The following is a 13707-nucleotide window of genomic DNA, read 5'->3' on the forward strand; positions in this document are numbered from 1 at the left end:
CACAGTTTAATGAAGTTAGAGTAAATACTTCCGGTTTCGAATTGAACCTGAGGGGCAGTAAAAAGAGCGCCATAGAGCTATGGATGATAGAACAGCTCCGTTTTCCTGCAATGCTCCCCTGAGCCGCATATGGCAGCGTTCAAATTGAAACCGGAAGTTCATATAACTCTAAGGGGGGGGGCAATTCTCTTTCTATAGGCTTTGTGACCAGTCGGCTCCCTGCCATGAAGCCTCCAGGGCGCGTGCCCGTGGGAGTCACTAGGATCCTGGCGGTAATTCATGCATGCAGCGGCTGCTGCTTTTTTTTATTTCCCTTCTCCGGGAGTCGGGATAGGAGAAATACCACCGGGGGGGAGGAGGAAGAAGAGGTAGCGTGTTAGTCTTGCTATTCCTAGGAGTAGGAGAAACGAGGAAGGGATGTGTTTGGGGGTCTGCTACCTCTCCTGCCATATCTTTGGAGGAATAAACTGCTTGCAGTGGTAAAAGGGGGTCTTTCCAGCAAGAGTGAAGCAAAGCATCCCGCAGCTTCAGAGGGAGTCATCAGAAAGAGCAGTGGGGGAAGGTTCCTCCCCCCCCCCCCCCGGGCTGGAATAGTCGTCTAGATGAGCTTCTCCTCTGGAGAAGAAACAATTTTCTTCCCTCTATATTCTTCTCCAACCTGGTACCCTCCAGATGTTCTGGACTTCAGCTTCTATCAGCCCCAGCTAGCGTGGTCAATGGGCAGGAATTCCTGCCCAACACACCTGGAGAGGAAGGCTGGTACACAGAACGTGCATTTCCCCCTGGTGTGGCTAATTACCTCTCCAGTTCCTTGAGCTGGTTTTTGCAGTGTTGCCTCTGGAGAGCGGGTGGCGGGGATGGAGAGGATCTTCACTTTTTCTGTCTAGGTTCCTATGTTTTTACAGGTGTGTGACAGCTAGAAATGCAGTTGGTCAAGACTTGATCTGATCAACTTGCGCTCTTCACGTATCTGTTAAATACGCAAAGTCTCTGTCGGGCAGAACAATAGATTTTTCTCTCCACCTTTTCAGAATGCATGCTTATGTCTGAAGTGGGGGTTGCGAGTACAAAACCAGTGGTGTTTGTTCCTTTGGGTTATTTAGCAAGGAATTTAAGTTTGTGGTTGTGTATGTGGCATCCCAGCTGGTGTGGTATAGTAGCCAAGAATATCAGGTGTGAGTTGTATATATATTTCACATGAGATCTTCAAGCCGTTTGGTGAAGTAAGCGGGCTTAGGAAGGACAATGCAGGGGAAAATTATGAAAAGGTGATGTAGAGGCCAGAGAGGAAAAGGTGAGAGATCCATGCCTGCAGTTATGACAGAACTCTAATAGATGTTGTTTCCTTCGGGTTTATAGGACACAGACTGGTCTGAACCATGGATCTTAGGCCTTGTATTTTTCCACATAGTTTGCTTATTTTTCACATACTTCTCATTCCGGCACTACCGCCTGCAAATAGGACATTTTCTTTCTATCAGTGAGTATTGAATGAAATTTTTTTAAATGATATCTTAGCTCGCTGTTAAGTTAGCATTCAGACACAGTTTTAAGTGATGAATGTGGCCATTCGCATTCTCTGCCTGTCTTCATAATCTTACTGGACCATGGCTTGGATCGTCAGTGGCGTTTCGCTTATGCGGTGCCAGGGGAAGGAGGGGAGGGATTTTAACTGATTCTCACCACAGCCCCTTGTGCCTCCTGAAAATCTCCGGCGGGGGGCGGGGCACAATGTCTGCTACTTTTGATAACTTTTAAATTGAAAGATGATCAGAGAATCATTGTATAATGTATCTTCTCACTGTATAATACTTCATGCAAAACTAACCTAACATTGATAATCTATTTTTCAGGTTTATTTTTTCCATTAGTGTTAGCTCCTTTCTTCCCCTGCCACTTGCATTATGAGATTGCAAAACATGTTTTGCTGTAGAACTCCTGAATTTAAAGTTTAAATCCTTAGCATTGCTGAATTTTTACTGTATCTTTTATTTTGTCTATGGGTTGTATCCAATCGTGTTATTCCGCCAGCAGCAGGGAAACCTCTGGCAGAACAGATTTCCTTCCCCCCCCCCGCATGTGGAGGATCCTCTGGAATAGATTTGGGGGGGGGACAGGGGCCTGCAGAGGGGAGGATGGGGAAGTCCCATTGCACAAGCACACTTCCACTCGCATGACTATTGGAACCAGCCCTACGTAAATACATTTAGACAGGTTTTTCACCACCTTAAATCAAAATCAATAAGAGTTTTATAATGGGAATTTAATACTGCACTATGAGCAAAAATGACTTTGTACTAGAAAAAAAAAATAAGCAAGATTGTAATATGCTGTTGTAGAACCACTTTTCTCTGACTTAAAATCTCAGTTATCTGGACATGCCAGCTGAACCTGGGATTGAACCTCGGGCCTCGTGCATGCAAACCATGAGCTCTACTCAGCATTCCAGTTTATATTTAGAAGAGTTGCTCTGGTCATCGTTTTGTATATTGGATACAGTCCCATTTGCAATGTTCTTTAATTATCTAAAAGTTGCGTTTCTCTGTAGTGATCCTGGTGTTCTGTGCAGAATATATAAATGAAATGGCTGCTGCAAACTGGAGGTAACTACATGAATTTATTGCAGTTAATATTTATTTAAATAGCTTTAGGGTGCAATCCTATGCATGTTTAGACAAAAAAAGTCCTGCAATGCCCAGCATGCCAGGAGTTGTAGGACTGTTTTCTGTATAAATATCCATAGGATTGCAACTATATGTTATCCCCCCCCCCCACAAAAAAAAAGTCCTTCTGTCCCCACTGGTTATGTCTATTATGAAGTTTTATCATTTTATTAGCAAAAGCATTGCTATATAAATGGCATATAGGGATGCCATAAGGCGTAACTACCTTGAGTGTAATCCAGTTTTAAAGTTCCATTTATTACAATGGGGAGTTGAGCACATGCCTAGCTCTCTACCATTGAAATCAGTGGGATGTCAAAGTGCTTAACTTTCTGGTGGATTATGCCCCTTGTGTTTAGCATTGGTAAACTTCCTATTTGGGGCAAGAGTCTTCAAGTTGATACTGTAAAAATATTAATATCCTATGCTTTTAAAACAATTTTTTAAAGAAATTAAACATTCCTACCAGGAAAATGGCACTCAGGTTGGCTTACAATCACAGATGAATAAAAACTCCAAATAATAAAACCAATGCATTAAAGCACAATTAAATACACAGCAATAACAGAATAAAAACAGCACCCAGAATAAAAAGAGGTTTGTGATTTAGGGAGAAGAGTGGAAAAAATGTACGCATTCCCCCTCCAATTATTGTTTTATGCAGTGGTTTGTGTAATTGGATATCCTAATAGAAAATGCCAACACTGAACAGCAGGAGTATTGCAAACATGGTTCCAGGTACACATTAATTCAAGACTTATTGCAGCTGTCATAGCTGAGTTGAGCCAAATGCAAGGTGTGAGTGGCAAGAAACAGGTGTTGATTTATTTACTTGGGGGGGGGGAGTTTTCAGACTTTGCTATCTTCAGTTAAGTACTAGAGTCTCAAGTGGCACAGTTTCTCATGGCATCAAGGGGTCATGACTTTAAATTATTGTTAGAATAGTCATAGGTGAGGCTTTAAAAGTTGCTTCTATTTGGAATAGATATGGAAGTGTTTTGCCTTCAAAAGGTGCTTCTATTCAGAATGCAATCTATAATCTTTTCAATCCAGTGCCATTCTTTTTAATGGGAGAAGGCATATTCTGTTTCCCAGAGAAGGTGTATGTATGGAGGCGAGTTCATGAATTGCTCGTATTACATTTACATATTGCATGGGTGGGTACATATCTTCAAGTGACCACCAGAGAACAGAGGATTTCATGCGCATCACTTTGCAGACAGTGGTAAAACGGGGATTGACTTCAAGGGAAATGTATTGTGCTCAAACGCCTCAATCCAGTGGTCTGTCTTTCATCAAGCCAGAACAGCTTCCCCCTTCATTTTAAAGAGCAGTCTTTATATTTCTTTGTGTGTGTGGATCTGCTTCCTCAATTTAAAGTAATGGGAAGCCTTGTGTACCAAGGAGCTTCGCTCATCTATCAGAACACATGCATTTCTGGATCAAGAACAAAATACAGAGTTTCTGTCTACCTATTAAACATAATTGATCTTCTGTACCTACCTTTCTGTATAATGGGTCATGTTTCTTAGGGCAGAGTAAATGTAAGTGTTAGCATGCCAATCAATTGACAACCTATTTGAGTGCAGTGAAATATTCCACGAAGCCAAGAACGCTAGTGTATAGATAATAGCTTACCTTTTTAATTGCATTATGGTGTCCTTTGTTGGCAAGAGCAGGAGCAAGGGATATTTGCCCTTTAGCTTTGCAGCAGTCAGGAGCAAAATCTAGCAGCACAGAAAACCTCCTTCTCTCTGCCTGCTGTAACTGCAGGCATCTCCAGCCAGGAACACAAGCAGTCATCCATGGGGAAATCTTGGTATCCTTTCAATACCATTGACGGTGGTTTCCTCCTGGATAGTTTATCTGGATTGGGCTTTGGAGGCATGGTTTTAAAGTGGTTCCGGTCCTTTCTGGAGGAGTGCTCTCAGAAGGTGGTTCTGGGGGACTTCTGTTCCACCCCATGGCCGTTAGCCTGTGGGGGTGCCGCAAGATTCTATCTTGTCCCCCATGCTTTTTAACATCTACATGAAACCTCTGCGGGGAGTCATCAGGAGATTTGGGCTGAAATGTCATCAGTATGCGGATGATACTCAGCTCTACCTCTCATTTCCATCTACACATCCCAGGGAGGCTGTGGAACTCTTGAACCAGTGTCTGGAGGCTATTTTGGGGTGGATGGCAGTAAACAAACTGAAACTTAATTCAGACAAGACAAAGGTACTGTGGGTTGGGAAACCAACTACTTCGGATGGAAGTTTACAACTGGTCTTAGACGGGGTTGTACTTCCCCTAAATGACCAAGTGTGCAGTCTGGGAGTCCTCCTGGACTCTGAGCTAACTGGGGAAGCCCAGGTGGCTGCAGTGTCCAGGAGTGTATTTTACCAGCTTAGGGCCACAGCTGGCATACCAGCCTATCTGGAGAGGACGGGCCTTGCCTCAGTTATCCACGCACTAGTCACGTCAAAATGTTAACTAACATTTAACTAATTTGTTTTTGTATATCATATATGCACCAAATGTGTTGATTAAAGTATCTTTTTTGTTATAATAAAATTAATGATTTAGCAATACTTGGCCATTATTTGAAAAATATTTGATTCATTAGTTGACCAAATGTTTTTTGGCCAGCCAACTGCCCAGCCATAGTACAAACAGAACAATGGGATTTCTAAGGATTATATTAAAACAGCCATATAAATTTATTGTGTGTAGCATTGTATAGGCTTTACTGATAGCACAATCCTATATATGTCTACTTGGAAGTAAACCTATTGACTTCAGTGGGACTTTCTCCCAAGTAAGTTTGTATAAGATTATAGCCTAATTTATTTTCTTCTGCTTTGCAGGTTGTTCTCAAAACACCAATACTTTGATTCAAAAGGAATGTTTATTTCCTTGGTGTTCTCAGCACCATTACTGCTGAATGGTATCATCATTGTGGTAAGTAGAAACAAAGAATCATAGAATAGTAGGGTTGGAAGGGGCCTACAAGGCCATCGAGTCCAACCCCCTGCCCAGTGTAGGAATCCAAGTCAGAGCATCCCCAACAGATGGCTGTCCAGCCTCGCCTTGAATGCCTCCAGTGTGGGAGAGCCCACCACCTCCCTACGTAATTGGTTCCATTGTTGTATTGCTCTAACAGGACGTTTTTCCTGATGTTCAGCCGGAATCTGGCTTCCTGCAACTTGAGCCCATTATTCCGTGTCCTGCACTCTGGGATGATCAAGAAGAGATCCTGGCCTTCTTCTCTGTGACAACCTTTCAAGTAGTTGAAGGGTGCTATCATATCTCCCCTCAGTCTTCTCTTCTCAAGGCTAAACATGCCCAGTTCTTTCAGTCTCTCTTCATAGGGCTTTGTTTCCAGTCCTCTGATCATCTTTGTTGCCCTCCTTTGAACCCTCTCCAGTTTGTCTGCATCCTTCTTAAAGTGTGGTGCCCAGAACTGGACACAGTACTCCAGATGAGGCCTAACCAGTGCTGAGTAGAAGGGAACTAGTACTTCCCGGGATTTGGAAGCTATGCTTCTATTAATGCAGCCCAAAATAGCATTTGCCTTTTTTGCAGCCACATCACATTGTTGGCTCATATTCAGCTTGTGATCTACAACAATTCCAAGATCTTTCTCACTTGTAGTGTTGTTGAACCACGTATCCCCCATCTTGTAACTGTGCATTTGGTTTCTTTTTCCTAGGTGCAGAACTTGGCATTTATCCCTATTAAATGTCATTCTGTTGTTTTCTGCCCAGCCCTCCAGTCTATCCAGATCACTTTGAATTTTGTTTCTGTCTTCCAAAGTTTATTAGCTATCCCTCCCAATTTGGTGTCATCTGCAAATCTGATCAGCATTCCCTGCGCCTCCTCCTCCAAGTCATTAATACAAATGTTGAAGAGCACTGGGCCCAGGACTGAGCCCTGCGGTACCCCACTCGTTACCTCTCCCCAGTTTGAGAAGGTCCCATTGATAAGCACTCTTTGAGTCCGATTCTGTAGCCAACTGTGGATCCACCAGATCGTTGTTTCATCTAGCCCACTTTGAGCTAGTTTGCTCATCAGGATATCATGGGGCACTTTGTCGAAAGCTTTGCTGAAGTTGAGGTATATGATGTCTACAGCATTCCCACGGTCTACAAGGGCGGTTACTTGATCAAAAAATGAGATCAGATTTGTCTGGCAGGACTTGTTTTTGACAAATCCATGTTGGCTTCGAGTAATCACGGCATTGGTTTCAAGGTGCTTACAAATGGATTGCTTTATCATCTGCTCCAGAATTTTCCCAGGGATTGATGTCAGACTGACTGGTCTGTAGTTCCCAGGTTCCTCCTTTTTACCCTTTTTGAAGATTGGGACAACATTAGCCCTCCTCCAGTCATCTGGCACTTCCCCCGTCCTCCATGATTTCTCAAAGAGAATAGACAGCGGTTCTGAGAGTTCTTCTGCCAGTTCCTTTATGACTCTAGGATGCAGTTCATCTGGCCCTGGAGACTTGAACTCATTCAGAGTAATTAGGTGTTCCTTGACCGTATACCTATCGATCTCAAGCTGCAATCCTGCCCCTTCAGCCTGCACTTCGCCTTTGCCAGGGGGGTCATAGACCCTCTTTTGGGAGAAGACTGAGCCAAAGTAGGAATTGAGCACTTCTGCCTTTTCTTTGTCATCTGTTATCATTTTCCCATACTTATTTAATAGTTGAACAACCATGTCTTTCCTCTGCCTTTTACTGTGCACATAGCTGAAGAAAGCCTTTTTGTTGCTTTTAGCATCCCTCGCTAACCTCAGCTCGTTCTCAGCTTTAGCCTTCCTGACACCATCCCTGCAATTCTGTGCTACCTGCCTGCACTCTTCCTTTGTTACTTGGCCTTCTTTCCACTTCCTATATGTGTCCTTTTTTGTTTTCAGGTCATCCCTAAGTTTTTTGTGAAGCCCCATTGGCTTCTTCTGTTGTCTTCCACCTTTTCTTCTTGTTGGAATTATTTGTGATTGTGCCTGGAGAATTTCCTTTTTTAAAAGCTCCCACCCATCTTGGACTCCTTTTCTCATTAGCATCGCTTGCCATGGGACCTTACTGATCATTGTTCTGAGTTTATGAAAATCAGCTTTCCTAAAATCCAGGGTACGCGTTTGACTACACTCGACTTTTGCTTCCCTTAGAACCAAGAACTCAAGTGCAACACGGTTGCTTTCCCCCAGAGTTCCTGTAACTTCTACTTTATCCACTAAGTCATCTCTGTTGGTTAGGATCAAGTCAAGGATAGCCGATCCTCTAGTTCCTTCCTCTACTTTCTGTAGGAGGAAGTTATCCGCCACATAAGTCAGGAATTTCCTGGAGGGGCCATGTTTTGCAGAATTTGTCTCCCAACAAATATCGGGGAAATTGAAGTCCCCCATTACCACTACATCATGCTTCCTTAAAACATTGGCTATTTGCTTTTCAAAAGTTTCATCCTTGTCTTCTTGATTGGGTGGCCGGTAGTAGACTCCGACCACCAGGTTCCTTTTATTCTTTGCTCCATTTATTTTGATCCAGATGCTCTCGATGGGGCTACCAAGCTCATCCTCCTGTATTTCTGTGCAGAGATACGTATTTTTCACATACAGTGCAACCCCACCTCCCTTTCTGTTCCTCCTGTTCTTTTTGAACAAGTTATATCCTTCAGTTGCTGTATTCCAGTCATGAGAGTCATCCCACCAAGTCTCAGTTATACCTATCAAGTCATAATTTCCCTCCTGTATTAAGAGTTCAAGTTCGTTCTGTTTGTTTCCCATACTCTGGGCATTAGTATATAGACATCGAAGTCCATGTGCTTCATAGTCTGGCTTTCTTCCTACATGTGTCTGAAGACTATTATTGGGCGCTATCAGAGCTGTTCTCTTCGTTGCAGTGCATCTTCCAGGAAGTATAGGCCGTGGTCCCAGTATCCAAATCTCTCTCGTTGGCACCACCTTCGTAGCCAGTCATTCACCCGGAGTATTTTTCATTCCCTTTCTATTCCTCTTCTAACTACTAGAAGGATGGATGAGAAAACTGTCTGGGCCCCAAAGTTCTTGAGTTTCCTTCCCAGAGCTTCAAAGTCTGATGTGATTTCTTCGTAGCTCCGCTTGGCGGTATCATTTGTTCCCACATGGATGAGAAGAAAGGGATACCTGTCAGTGGGCTTTATGAGTGCAGGCAACCTTTCAGTCACGTCTCTAATTCGTCCTCTGGGAGACAACATACCTGGCGAGTCCACGGGTCTTCGCAACATACTTGGGTCTCGATCCCACGCAGCAAGGAGTCTCCCACTACTCCTCCTCCTCTCTTCTTCTTGTTGTAGGCCTGGGTTTCATCACCTCTGATAGACTGATCTTCAGCCTCTTGCTCGCTCTCATGTAGGTTACCCTGTGATTCTTCCTCTGCAAGCTGTCCTCCAGTCTCATCCGCAAGTACCTGGAATCGGTTCCACAGCTCCACTGCTTCCACTGGTGCAGAGTGGCATCTAGTTCTTCTTCTCCTAACTGTCACCCTTTTCCAAGGAGTATCCTCTACTCCATTTTTCTTCACCTCAGCATTTCCCACTGCCTCATCTTGCTGTTGCTCTTCAAGCTTCTGGTCTTCCCTTTGCTGCTGTAGTTCCCCCATTCTGTCCAAGAACTCTTCGTGTTCTCTTATTCCCTGGAGGGTTGACAGTCACCGCTCCAGCCCACTTACTTTTTGTTCCAGCAGCGTGATCAACTTGCACTTGTTGCAGGTGTAGGCCATGATGTTCTCAGGCAAGAAAACAAACATTGCAATTATGTTATTATGTAAACAAACATTATGCACTTAAGCACTTATCTATTGCTTCACAAATGGTTGCATTTAATAGATGAGTAAATAGGGCGTGCAACAAAAAGTTGCAGTCTAGGGCACTACTGTTCAGGATGCCTGCCAGTCATGCCCTTTCCAAGATACTCTATTTCATTCTTCCTCCCCCTGGTCTTCTGTCACCCACCCCCACACTGTCAGTCAACATTTAGTGCCCATTAAGAACATTCAGCCCTCACTGGGCTGTTTTGCAGGGGTGGGGTTACCCTTTGGTGATCTTGTTCCTAAAGTGCTTTTGTATTTATGCAAATCTTGTGGTTCCTCAAACCTGCTGATACCTCTGTCTTGTGCATGGATAGTGTAATTTGGCTGCATGAGGATAGGCATTTGGAGAATATATGCTAGCATATAGAAGGAATGATACTTCTTCACTTGTCAATATTTTATTGGTTTTGTTTTTCAGATTGCTTGGGTTTATAAAACAGTGAATGTAATGACAGAGTTGAAGACAATACAGCAAAAAAGGAAAGCACGAAGAGAAAATAAAAAAAGTCAATAAATAATAATTCTGTAGATGTGTTTACCTGACAGATGCCATACTATCAGTCTTAATAGTATGATGTTGGACAGTTTGAGGTTTTTATGCCTTTAAAAAACCCCACAATATTATGTTTTCTTCCTCTCAAATTAAAATCTTCTCTTCCATTTTGAATGTGACCTAAACAAAAATGTCAGTCATACCAAATGAGTCAGTAGTAAAGCATTTTATATGATGAATTTGTGGTACGTATACATTAATTGTACTATTATACACAAGTTATTGAAGTACTGATTCTACATCCAAGTTAATGATGGATTTTGTGCAGCAAATGTGCTTAAAATAACAATTAGATGCAAAAGTTGTATTTGGTGTTGTTGCTTTTTAAAATAGCCATTCCATTTCTGCCAGGTGAAAATCATGATGACATAGTTGCCAGTTCATAAAAGTGGTTGCCATTTGTACCAGTTGTTTTTTTTCCCCCTCTGGCAGCTATCACGTCAATGTAACTTGCAAATTGGACCTCTACGCAACATTTTCCTCTGTAAAGCAGCAGAGCCTGTGCTCCTAAGCATACTTGTTTGGATATAAGTTCCTTGGACTTACTGACCTTTGTTGTTAAGCATTTGTATCTAACTGAGGTGTAAACTAATGTTGTATATTACTGTACATACCATTACATATATCAGTTTTCTGTTTTTACAATTAAACACTTTTTCCCCTTAGGTGCTCATTGAAGAACTTTTTTTTAACCCAAACAATTATAAATACACCTAGGCTGCAGTTCTGTACCCACTTACCTGGGAGTAAGTCCCATTGAACTCAGTGAGGCACGCATAGGATTGTGCTGGAAATCTGATCCTGAGATTTCCAAGTAAACATGCATAGGATTGTGCAGTTTGATTCAGACACAGGTTCAGGATTGTATCCAGTGTAACTATCAGAAGTACAAGACGTAGAATTATTCTTCTAGTGGTTGTATCTTCCACTAATGGTTCCACAAGCACAGGCAACACTTAGGGTGCAATTCTCTGGGGATAGATGTCAGCCTCTGAACTTGGAGGCTGACGCCTATCCAGTGCAGGGACAGAGCAAGGAGGGGATCCTCTCCTCTGTGCTCCAGCTGCCCTGCATTTGTGGCTAGACGTGCATTTTCAGGCATCTAGCTTTGGGGAGGGGAAGGAAAGGGTCCTGGAGACTGCATAGGAAGCTGTCTAAAACAGCTTCAGCGATCCCCGCCCTGCTCCTGAGAACACCCTGTTTTCGCCCTCTCTATGCTCCATTTATGAGAGTGGAGATGGCAACGGCAGAATGGAAAGAACCACGCCAGCTGCGATGGTGGGGAGTGCAATTTCTGGGAATCGAGATTGGTTGAGCTCAGTTCTCGGAAACCAAAAAATCCTATGGCTGTCTAGGCAGTGTCTATCTGCTACAGGATTGCTTTCCCTGCGTAATCATAATCAAGTCATAATCAAGCTGTGAATGTGCTTGTGCATGCAGAATGAAAGTATCTGATTTGACACTTGTGCAAGGATGAGAATGGAATTTCTGCCAGCAGTGGAAGCTTTGCACTAGTGGAATTACACCACTGGGTACAGCAGCCAGATGGGATGCTATATTTAATACTGGTTTCCAGTCCTGGTCTGGACAAAATGGCAAAATAGGATTTGCCTCAAAACAGGAAAGGAACCATGTTTTATTTATTTAGTTGAAGGATTTTTACTCTTCAACCCAAAAAGGATCCCAGAGCAGCTCACAAATATAAGACAGTCCCTGCCTTCAGATTTATAATCTAAAAGAATGATTTGGAGGGAGGAGGAAAACAAACTCAGGCACTCCTGACTTAAAATAACTTTTGTGACAACCAGCTGGAAGGAAAAACAGTTCAAGGAAGAGGAGGAGCCAAAGGTTGCTGCTCTCAGCTGAGAAGACGGAGTAGCTCTCTTTCCCTCCCTCCCTCCCTCCGCTACAGCCTGATGTAATGGCTGCTTCCCAGGGACAGTTGATGGGGGAAGAGCCTGTTGTGTTGGAGCTGGCTTCTCTGCAGAGTTGATGGTAGCCAACCATACCTCCCTTCACTACAGCCTGGTGTAATGTCTGCTGCCAGGTTTGGCGTTATTCTGGAATCATCTCACTTTAGGGTCAGGGGTGGGGTGTTTGGAAACTAAAAGTCCACATTAAAGAGCAAAGGTTGACGATTTCAGTACTTGGGACTTTGTGAAAGCTTCGAAAAATCCTTAAAACTATTTTCAAGAAGATGTGGCGGCAAGTTAAAAATGTTGGCATGGGCTTCAGAAACTGCTTCCTTCAGAGCCACGAAAGAATACCAAATAGTTGTGAAGTATAACCAAATACTAATGCATTTATTTGTATGAGGAAGATAACACAGTTAACACAGTGACTGAGTTTGCACAACATGATAAGCCGCAGTGGGTCGTGAGCCATGTTTGTTTCAGAGTGGCTTGTCATGTTGTCCGAACCTTGCTAGGGTGGCTTCAGCATGGTTTGTTAACTATGCACAAGCCACCCTGAGAACCCAAGGGTTATTGGGTTGTTCAGGGTGGCTTGTTGTGACGGCTAAACCCAGCAGGGTGGCTTCAGCGGCATTTGTTCAAAAGGGCTACAGAGCTGTCTGGTAAGAGTGGCAAAAAACCTGACCTCATGACGTCAACCACATGATCTTGCTTGATGAACTCTGCCTGGCAACAGTGTGTGTTAGTGCTACCTCCCTCCTGTTAGATAAAAAGTCCTTGCTTTCGGTTTAGAAGAAAAGGATGCCAGGCAGGCAGCAGTGGATCCAACACTATTTTATTGAACGTTTTGCAAAACGGGTGCAGAGCAGTCTGGACCCCGAGACACGTGTGCAAAAGCCCTTTATATCATATCGCTTCTATTGTTCTTACCAGTAACCAATGAAACAGTTAGTACATCAGCTCACTAAGTCAATATCCAATAAACAGTCACTATCAGCTTACCAAGCTGTTAGTCATGAGCGCGTCAGTATGATTCCCTTTTTGCTCCGCCTATATTTTCCCGCCACTCGGGCTCTTATGTAACTTGAGACGCCAACGGTTATGGAGTCTCCTTTTTTCTAACACTCCCTTGTCAGCGCCCTTTTCCTGCTCCTCCTCCAGTTTGGCATGTCATTTGACGGTGACCGGCTTTTCCCCCTTGTGAGCCAAGACCCTCCTCTCCCTAGCAGAGCTATGTGTATCCATGATTGACTTAACTTTGGCTTAAGCGCACACTGCCCCAATTTGAGACCATGATGATCCGGGAAGGGGGGCTTAAGCTTGTCCTCTCTCCTGTTTTCATGCCGAAATTCATGGCGTGGGGTTGGGGGGTTAAAAAGGGGGGGAAAGTCTCAAAATGCACAGAGAATTTAGTCCCCGGTTGTGAGGAGCAGCCAAGGGTTTTTTTAAAAGAATTGAAGGGCTTTTTGGCTTTAAAGCCAAAAGCTTTAAAGAAAGAAATCACAAGCTTGTCGACGTGGAGGAGGCTTTACCTTCGTCGCTCAGAAAACTTTTTGTAGGTAGGGCAGAGGAGGAGGAGGAGGGTGAACAAAAGCCATTTATCTGGCAGGTGCAGGAAAAGGCTTTGAAAAAAAAATGCTTGGTTTAACTTCTCAAAAACGTTTTGGCAGGTAGTGGCCTGACAGGGGGGAGGTGGAAAGGTTTCCCTCCGGACCCAGCAAAGGCAAAGCAAGCCCAGAACACAAAGTA

At 43.5% G+C, this 13707-nt stretch overlaps 1 protein-coding gene across 2 annotated transcripts; it reads left to right on the plus strand.

The window, feature by feature from the left end:
* Window positions 1-194: 194 nt before the first annotated feature.
* On the plus strand, window positions 195-10349 carry TMEM18 (transmembrane protein 18). Of its 2 annotated transcripts, none has more exons than XM_084826738.1 (5): window positions 195-368; window positions 1360-1480; window positions 2549-2603; window positions 5513-5606; window positions 9911-10349. In XM_084826738.1, the coding sequence occupies exons 1-5, from the start codon at window positions 225-227 to the stop codon at window positions 10004-10006; spliced, it is 510 nt and encodes a 169-aa protein (XP_084682864.1). In that variant the 5' UTR covers window positions 195-224; the 3' UTR covers window positions 10007-10349. The 2 variants fall into 2 exon arrangements, with proteins under 2 accessions (XP_084682864.1, XP_084682865.1); XM_084826739.1 differs by having other exon boundaries at window positions 195-272.
* Window positions 10350-13707: the final 3358 nt, after the last annotated feature.

This window comes from Heloderma suspectum, chromosome 1 (assembly GCF_057233095.1).
Source record: "Heloderma suspectum isolate Gila_16-S chromosome 1, 16-S_ref, whole genome shotgun sequence".
NCBI lineage: Eukaryota > Metazoa > Chordata > Lepidosauria > Squamata > Helodermatidae > Heloderma > Heloderma suspectum.

Excerpts from the sequence above, each read along its gene's own strand:
- TMEM18 (XM_084826738.1), top strand. The coding sequence starts at position 225 with ATGAAGCCTCCAGGGCGCGTGCCCGTGGGAGTCACTAGGATCCTGGCG. Across the intron at positions 1,481-2,548 it reads AGGACATTTTCTTTCTATCA|TGATCCTGGTGTTCTGTGCA; the intron begins GTGAGTATTGAA and ends GTTTCTCTGTAG. Across the intron at positions 2,604-5,512 it reads ATGGCTGCTGCAAACTGGAG|GTTGTTCTCAAAACACCAAT; the intron begins GTAACTACATGA and ends TCTGCTTTGCAG.